Source organism: Chiroxiphia lanceolata, chromosome Z, assembly GCF_009829145.1.
Source record: "Chiroxiphia lanceolata isolate bChiLan1 chromosome Z, bChiLan1.pri, whole genome shotgun sequence".
In the NCBI taxonomy this organism is placed as follows: domain Eukaryota; kingdom Metazoa; phylum Chordata; class Aves; order Passeriformes; family Pipridae; genus Chiroxiphia; species Chiroxiphia lanceolata.
Window position 1 is genome coordinate 21,576,329 of NC_045671.1, and position 9,193 is coordinate 21,585,521.

The following is a 9,193-nucleotide window of genomic DNA, read 5'->3' on the forward strand; positions in this document are numbered from 1 at the left end:
AGCTGGGACCAGTTCATCACTGTATGGGTGTAACCCAAAACTGTGTATTCTATGGCCTTCCATGCCATTTCCCAGAAACTGTTATCAATATACCATTTACACCATCTGCCCAGAGCAGGCCTGACTCCTCAGGCTATAAACTGGGTGTTAAGAGGCCTGTGAGATAAGAGGATGCTCCTGTCCTCACACCCATTGTGGAACTCCCTGCCCTGAGGGAGGTACTGGGCATTCCTGCCTGAACTGGAGGATATATAATCTTGGGGCCCTGGATTTTTTTTAACCACTCGTGGGATCCAGAGGAAGGCTGCAGACCACTACTCTCAAGCAGACTGCAACCACCACTCTTGACCAGACTGCAACAGCACTCTCACCAACAGGTTTTCCCCTCTCCTTTTACTTTGGACACAGGGGGCCCAAAGAACACCACTCTGTTCATGCCCCAGGGTGCTGGGTTATATATTTGGGTTTTGTGGGTTAAAACCAATTGTTTGTCTGTATAATTGTACTTATTGTATTATTTTATTAAATTGTTATTCTGACTTTAATCTCTCTTTTGAATTGGGTTCATTTCCCCTGCGGTTTACCTTTAAACCAGCACAGGAACACCAAAAGCTAATTACAGCTGCTGAGAATTATCTCCCTTTACACACATTGCACAACCAGCAATAGATGGTTTTTGGTTTTGCTCACATTCCAAAAACCATACAGACTGTTTTGAAGCGGAATATATAAAAATGTAAAATAAAGAGTTTCATGCCTGAGGTCCAAAATAATGCTAAGAAAATTCCAGAAGTAATCATAAATAGAGGGAAAAAAAAGTCTGGAAAGATATTTTCACTTCTTTTTCAGGAACTACTGGATAGATGGAGTGATTCCATATGTAAGAATTTATTCAACCTGATAGATACAGTTCAAAATACTAAAATGGGATTTCATAAAACCTCTACAATAAACTGAATTAACAATGCAAAGGATTTGTCTAAAAAAATGTTTATTTGAAAAACACTCAACAACTATTATCCCCTTTACGTGAACCTGTTTACATACACTATATGTATACACACACACAGACAGAGTTTTAATTTGAATTGTGCATTACTATAATGAATACAGAACTATGTATCACAGAACACCTTGGTCTAAGGTTTTGCATTTCTTGGATATAACACAAGTCTTTTTTTGGTCTGAAACTGTGTAAAAATTGAACATGTATAAGACACATTATCTCAATGCATTGCTAGTAATTTCCTGTAAACACTGTTATTTACATTAGTAGACAATGTAGCCCTTCTACTAGTGGTAGACATCAACTGGCCACTGCTGTTACTACTGTTAGGATCAAAAGACTTTTTACAATTGAAGAGACTGAAAAATTGTCTCTGATACTGAGAAGAAGCATAGTAGTAAATAAAGGGGTCAATGCAACAGCTAACACTGCTGATACAAACACTGAGTAGATAGGCAAAGTAGAGATACTCTAAGCTGTTGTCATAAGAAAAATGGATATAATGAATTAATAGGAGGACATTTGTTGGTCCAAAGCAAATAACAAAAACAGAAAAAACCGCAACACACAAGAGCAAGGCCCGTGTCTTCTTATTTTGCTTTGCAACAATGGTAGAAGAACTAAGACATCGAATGATACACACATAACAGACTGTAGAAATTATAAATGGCACTATGAAAAACACAGAAGAGAAGATGGAGAAGAAGTGGAGGTAATAGCCATGAAGTTCAGATTCTCTTAGCACATCGTGGCAAGTAGTTATATTTAACCTGGGTATTTCCATTGTTTGCTCTCTGATGAGGAAAGGTATAACCCCGCTTATTGCTACAAGCCATATGATGAAACAAATCAGCGAGGCACGTGTTAACGTGCGCCAACCAAGAGACTGCATGGGATACACCACCGCTAAGAAGCGATCGAAGCTTATGCTGGTCATAAGCATTATTGAGCAGTACATGTTACAATAGAAGGCAGCAGTGACAAAACGGCACATCTGAGGTCCAAAAACCCAGTCATTTCCAGAAAAGTGATAAGCAATCTTAAAAGGAAGCACGCTTACAAACAGGATATCTGCCAGGGCCAAATTCAGCATGTATATTACAGCTGGCTTCTCAATTTTCATTTTTTTCAGAAACACGAGTATTGCTGTGATGTTCAGAGGGAGACTCAGCACAAGCACGAAGGTGTAAACTGAAGGTACAAAACCTGTCAGCCATGGACTAGTGAGGTATCTATATGTTTGAACTGATACCATTCGTTGTTCACGTGGGAATAATCCAGTCTGATTGGTGGCTCCTGATCCAACTTCCAAGTAATTTTCAGTATCACCTTCAATAGGTATAAGGTCATCATGGTGACCGACAGAAGAAAAGAGTGCAAAACTTCTGAGGCGTGGCATGCTGCTGTTATTTGGAAAGGCTGAAAAAATAAGACAGGGTTAAGATTAATAAGCAAATATTTAGATGGTATGGGGAAGTGAAAACATCTTTCAAAAAGGAAAGCTAAGATTACATTAGCAACACAAAATAATAAGGTTAATTTCTGATTCAAAGCACAGGCTGCCCACAGAGCAGCCTTTTTATTTTAGCTCCTGCTACAAATTTGGGTAAGATGTCCTCCTTTGCCTCCTATCTCTTGGCTTGGAAGTGGCTATTAGTAGTGATCCTAGCTGTGCTTAAGGACCCAATCTAATCTTTGCTTTCTTTGACACAAACACAACAGTAAATTTGCCACCCTTGAACTGATTTTGCCAGACCCTTCACACATTTTTTAAGAAATGAGATGCTGAGATAAATACTAGTATTCATACACAAATTCCTGTTCGAAGTACTCATCACCAAAATAACAAAAAATAAAAGTGCCAGTGAGGCATCATGTTATTATTTCTGTGCTCTGGAGATATCTTACACAACCCGAAGGCCTCCATCAAGACAGATGGAGAAGTCTACATGCAGTTTTCAAGGTAGACATGGATCCAGCTTTTCACTGTAACAGACAGGTGAACACAGATTGCATTGAAACACTTTCCCAGTTCTATTTATCCTGTCCCACATCATGCAGAACAGCATGTGTCTGGTGCACCCTTGGGGCACTCTGTTCCCTCTACAGCAGGTTCTTCTGCAGCACGGTTTGGTGGCTGTGACCAAGTCAGGACAGGGTATCTCTGCTTTCTAAATGTAAAGAGTCAAGAATTTGGCATCATAGTGTTGAATGTGTAGCATGAGTTGATTTATGTACCAAAAAAAACCCCAAACCAATCCAAACAATCCAAAAAGCTATTTAGGCATTATTTCAGCAAAGTTGTTTTTATGGAGAATTACTTTGTAAGACTGTCATTTTCAGCTTTGGCTTAATCTAGTTAGGCGTAGGATAATTCAAGCATTGTGGGTGGACAGGAGTAGAAAGTTACTACTACTTAAATAATTCATCTAATTAGCTGTGCAACTGATTCTTTGTTATCCTAGAGAATTAAAATAAAAATGAGGGTGTGCTTGCTCAGATCTGTGAACTTAAAGTACATGGGCATGATTCACCTGTGTAAGATGCTGCTACTTAGACATAATTATTTATTCTACAGTAATTCAAACCATTTTTTATAATGCAGGGGAGAACAAAAGCATGTGAAGGATGCAGATGGCAAAGAGAGGAGTGTCTGGAGCTTTAAGCAGGCAATTACCTCACTTTGTATGAAGGCTGTGTGAGAAGGACCCTGCCCGGCATGAATTTTAATGAAATTCAGACTTGAATGTGGGGAGAGATCAGAGGAGTGGTAGGGAAATTGCTGATTTTTTTGAAGCTGCTGTGCTTTGTGTGATGTGCTGTGTCACAGCAGCATTCTGGAAGCTGAGGGGACAAAACAAGGGAAGTATTTGAGATAATGATTTTCGTATGTAAAGTGACTAGAATGCAACCTGTGACAGTCAGAAAAAAAGATGCTGGATGAGAATTTCAGCCTGGGAGCTTGCTGCATACATTGGAGTTGGAACGATTTAGTTTGAAACAGAAATATAGAGAAATATGTGAAATTCAGTGTTTGCACAGAAGGGCACTAAATACATTTATAGGGTTGATTCTGCTGTTTTAAAGAGAAACTGACAACAGGCAAAACTATAGATCCTTAATCTTTAACCTTAGCCATCCAATTGCTTCAACTAAAGTTGAAAGTTTAAGAGTCAGCCCCTAGCTCAGTAGTTCAGGTGTGGCACAAGTTCTATTTAACATCTCTAACTTCAGCCTGTGGTTGACATCAAGGACTTATGAGATTTTCTGAACTTAATGATTATAGCAATAGAAATATGTCACAACTGACACCACTGGCCTTCATCTCTTTTGGGAGGACTATAACTATACTTGAATGAAAAAAACTCCTAACTTCTTATGCCCAGAAGCTTGTCTCTACTGTAAAGATGTCAGTAAAATGTGATGAAAAATCTTGAACAGTACCTATTGTATCTCCAGTATATGTAAGTTTTATGAATTCAAGATTTTGAATATGTATTTCTAAAGCAGAAAATTTCTGAAAGACAGTGATGAGCCTAGTCCCTCAAAGGTCTACATGTCCTTCTTGATTTCTCCACCACTGAAAAACTGTGGAAAACTAAATGAAGAGGTGACATGGTTTCATCTGAGGAAGGCATGTTTTTGGGAACACAAATATAAACGCACTTTATGAGAAGGAGGGTAAACATGTGCCAGGAGTTAGGAACTGTATTGCCCAGATTACCTCTCCGTGATGGGATAACTGAGGCACAAGCACCCCTCTCATCCCAGTATCCCTGAACTTTGAAGGACCTAAGCCAGCAGTGCTGCAGTGTCACACTTCTGAGGACAAGCAAGCAAACCAGCCAGAGCCACTGATCCTTAATAAGGGAAATTAAATCACTTAATGCAGAAGCCCTTGGCAGTAACCTGACCCATTTCTCATCAGTATCTCCTAAGTTAGAGCACTATGAAAATATGCTACCGGAAAAAAAGTTATGATTGGACCAGGTACCTTTTATTGACTTAGCTATTGCTTATAGTTAATTGAACATTGCTAGTAATTTTAATTACATTCTGAATTATTGGAGCCATCTTATTTACAGCTTTCTTAGATGAGAGGATTTAGAGTCCGCATTACTCCATTATAAAAAAATTTCTAAATATAGAATCCTATTACAATAAATAAGAACAAAAAATTTTACAAATAATTTTAGTTTAGTTCTAAGTCTAACTTGGTGTAAACTATCTGTTCTTTGTAGAAGTAAAGACTTTCTAAGTTCAGAGTTGAGCTCAACCTTCATGCTGTCTCCCTGCAATGCCTCCATGCTGTCCCCTGTACTCAGTCCATGGCCCTGTCTTGAACTTAGATGACAAGAGGTAATACTTGAAAGCCAGCTCCATGGAAAAATGTAATGAGACCTCAGGCTTGCTATTTTTGTGCCACTTGATGATATAGAGTGGTGATTTACTTTCTTGATGAAATTAAATTTAATTATAATTTAAAAGCTTGATAGCCACATATCACTTCTTTCCTTTAGAAAGCTGCTCATATGTTTGTATGACCCAGTATCTGTGTAATTCTAGAAAAAATACTGCACTCCGTACTTTCTGAAACAGAAGACAGTTACTGCCCTGAGGTTTTGTATTCCTTTTGTGTCAGTATTTATTGGAAAATGCCAATGACAAGAGATTTATACACCGAAGGGAAGAAGATGAAATGATGTCGTATTAATTCAAAGGATCTCCATGAATCTTCATAATAAACAGAAAGGCATTACCTTTAAGCTGGGTGAGTACAAGACAGCCAATACAGCAAGTATTCTAAAGAAAAGACCTTGCAACTGCTCTTAGATAGCTACAGCTATACCAGAATCTGTGAAATACTCCTTTCTAGCCATTTTAAAGTTATAATTTGTCTAAAACATATTTCACTACATTTTAAGTAGTTTTTAATAATCCAAATAATCTCTTAGAAAAAGAGAGGTAAAGCTTGTATAATATAACTGTTCAAAGGGTCACCTTATTTTTGCTAGGCTGTCATCCAGTCCTTTTGGAAGAAGTTAAGCCCGGTGGATTTCTATTTTTATGACTAATAGTAATATGACAGTTAACAGCTCTGTCAAAATACCTGTAAAATTTAAAAAGGCACGAAAGAACAGGACTAATAAACTATAGACAAAAAAACAACAGGTTGAAGCACAGAGGTTTTATCCTTGTAGTGTGTAGTAACGACGCTGAATGATATGCATATAGTCTTTTTCTTTGCTTCCAAGGACTTCAAAAGGCAAAAATTACATAGAATGAGTACAATATTCAAACTGCCTGAAGTTTTCCTTTATTGACTGTGGGTTTTGCACCACTTCTCCAACGAGGACATAGAGGAATGATGTATAAAGCTCAGTAATTTGGGATTGTCCAATTTATACTGTGCTATTTTTCATCAAATACTACAAACTATTCATCGCACAATCAGCATATGCATATTCTGCTTACCCTGGCCTCTTTTTTTTATACTTTATACTTATTGCTATTTTTTTATACAGAATTATTTTAGCATTTCATATGGAAAGGGCTATTGTACATACTGTTCTGTGAAAGGAGAATTAGAGAGCAAAAAATTCAACAGCTTCAACCAATCTTAAAAAGAACTCTTGAGCTGCAGAAGAAAATTTAAAAATATTTCTGTAGACTCAGAAAGCTGCACAGGATGTTACAGAACAGCAATTTTCATATCCCAAGGGATATCTTCGTGATGTGGGAGACTAAAGAATAAGCTCCTACAGAAGCAATTAAATATGTTCCCTGTGTGCTGCTTGACAACAATTAATATCAACTTCTGGGCATTACTGGGGACAGGTGCACCCACACCGCTGGTGCTGGCTTATAACAAAAAGCCAGTTTCTCTTATCTCATCTTTGTATAACTCAAAGTGATAAGCATCTAGAATCTAAATTACTCAGTGGCCCATAAATTAGGTACTTGAAGGCAAACTGTGAAGTGTATGCCAGATGTATTAATAAACAAGGTAAGACACAACCTTGTTGTGATGACAGTTAGTTGCTTTCATACAAATAAACACTGAATTGTCTTTAAAAAAATCTTCAACAGTCCACATCTCCATTTATACAGAATTCGTTATTGTATTATAGGCTAATTAGTAACAACTAGAACACATCTTCCTGAAGTATTGTTTTCTTGCAACCAAGTGTCTGTTCCTTTTTTCTTTTCCGTCTCCATCTCTTTAACTACACATGCTGGCTCTAAGCAACAGTAACATCTCTCTATCTGGCTGTCAGTGTCCCAGTGCAGAAAAGTCCACCTGGGCAAGTTCAGACCTTGGTCAGCCACCTTAGCTACATCTGGTCAGATAATCTGCATGCATTTAACGCCAATCCAATGCCAAACTATTGCTTTTTCACCTGCCCACAGAAACAGCACACATCAGTGACGTGGTACCTGTGGATACTGATGGACAGGGACAAAGCATACGAGAAGCTGCAGATTCAAGGGCAGAGCTGATTTAGGGATACAACAGTGCCTGGGCGATGGGAATTAACTACACTGGTAAAAACAAGGAAGGTTATCTGGGACAGTGGGGAAATCATATAGTTACAGTGGAAGCGACAAGGAGAGCAGAAGACATACTCAGATGGTCAGACTTGGTGAGTTCTGTTGTGCATGAAGTAACTTGTTTGAATTTTTCTTTTCCTAAGGATGCAATACAGTAGCTACTGTTTCCAAAGGAAGTAGCAAATAAGTATCAGTAGCTACTGTTTCCAAAGGAAGTAGCAAATAAGTACCGTAATTCAGAATGCTCTTTAATGAAAACCATGATTGCAAAAGGCAGGAAAACAAGTTTGCATATCCCATAAACTGTTTGAGTAGCACCCAATAGTGCAATCTTTTTTCTAGCACTAACAGGGATAGTTTGTCTTTTACACCAACCCCCTCTTTTTTTAAAAGACATTTTCCTTAGAATTCCCATATGAATGCGATTGTGATCTCTTCATTACCACTTAGTCTTGTGACAAAAAGTTGTTTAGCAAAAATTATTTGTCCCCTTTGATACTTCCTTCTCAGCATAATTACAAACACTAGGTCTGTCCCATTTCAGTCTTCAGTTCAGTAGTCAAAGTACACCACACTGAAATATCCCCTTAGTTGCTCATCTAATCAGCCCTTTTCTGTACAAAGGGCCTGAACAGATGCTTCACAGCAGGCATCTCATGGGACTAAGTTATTGTACAGCTGTACTATCATCACTAGCTGATTGAAAGAAATGTTAAACTGAATGTCATAGAACACCCCCCCCCCCCCAGCTAATCCCTAAATACGTAATATTTGGTACTGCTGTATCTTCACCATAATCTGGAAGGGTTACGTGCCTGCATGTCTTCTCCTACCTTCCTTCCCTCAGCATCTGCATTGTCTAACAAGCTCTGAGCTGGATGGATCCACGGTCTCCTCAGTTAGGACACTGACGTTGCTATTAGTGCTATTTCTAATTGAATAACCATGAAAGTCATCTGCTTGGGGTGGATATTCTGAAATGTTTAGTGCTGGTAGATCTTCCAAAGTTTGCGCTCCCTAAAAATTCAGCTGGTACTCCATCTTCTGAAGTTGCCAGTAAAAGGCAACGCCAGTTTTTTAAGACAGTCCACCAACACGCCTGACCAGCCAGCTCACTTCTTTCCATCCACTTGCTATAGCCTGGTCACCTCCTTCGCTTCGGCGAAACTCGAAACCACCCTTCACCACCACCACCACCAGCCTCACCCCGCCGCTGCCACGTGCACAAACCTACGGACGCGCTTCACACCAGCCAAGACTACTCGGCTCTAACTCGCATTAAAACCCCAAAGCGGGAGCACCGTGACCCGGCTACGTGAGGGTACGCGATGCGGAGGCATTTTTTTTTTTTAATCCCCCTCGGCCCGCGAACACGACGAACTTCCGCGATCCGCGCTCGGCCCGCGCTGCCCAGCGGGCCCACCTGGCAGGGGCGCAGCGCTCCTCCCCTGCCGGCCCCTCCCGAGCCCCGGCGGCGACTCACTGGCGGCACCGGCGGGCGGCGAGCGCGGGCAGCACAGCAGCGCCAGGGCACACAGCAGCGTCCGGGGCCCCATGGCCGGAGCTCCGTCCGTCCGTCCGTCCGTCCGCCTGTGCGAGCAGGGCGGCGGCACGCGAGTGCGGGGGCCGGAAGGC

The 9,193-nt window shown here is 40.2% G+C and overlaps 1 protein-coding gene across 2 annotated transcripts; it reads right to left on the reverse strand.

Moving 5' to 3' along the window:
* Positions 1–976: 976 nt before the first annotated feature.
* F2R (coagulation factor II thrombin receptor) lies at positions 977–9,193 on the reverse strand. 2 transcript variants are annotated; one of them, XM_032676636.1, is made up of 2 exons: positions 9,042–9,193; positions 977–2,425 (listed from the first exon to the last, which is right to left on the reverse strand). In XM_032676636.1, exons 1-2 carry the CDS (start codon positions 9,112–9,114, stop codon positions 1,227–1,229), a joined length of 1,272 nt encoding a protein of 423 aa, XP_032532527.1. In that variant the 5' UTR covers positions 9,115–9,193; the 3' UTR covers positions 977–1,226. The 2 variants fall into 2 exon arrangements, with proteins under 2 accessions (XP_032532527.1, XP_032532528.1); XM_032676637.1 differs by lacking the exon at positions 9,042–9,193 and adding an exon at positions 8,982–8,997 and having other exon boundaries at positions 984–2,425.

Excerpts from the sequence above, each read along its gene's own strand:
- F2R (XM_032676636.1), bottom strand. The coding sequence starts at position 9,114 with ATGGGGCCCCGGACGCTGCTGTGTGCCCTGGCGCTGCTGTGCTGCCCG. Across the intron at positions 2,426-9,041 it reads GCCGCCCGCCGGTGCCGCCA|CCTTTCCAAATAACAGCAGC; the intron begins GTGAGTCGCCGC and ends TTATTTTTTCAG.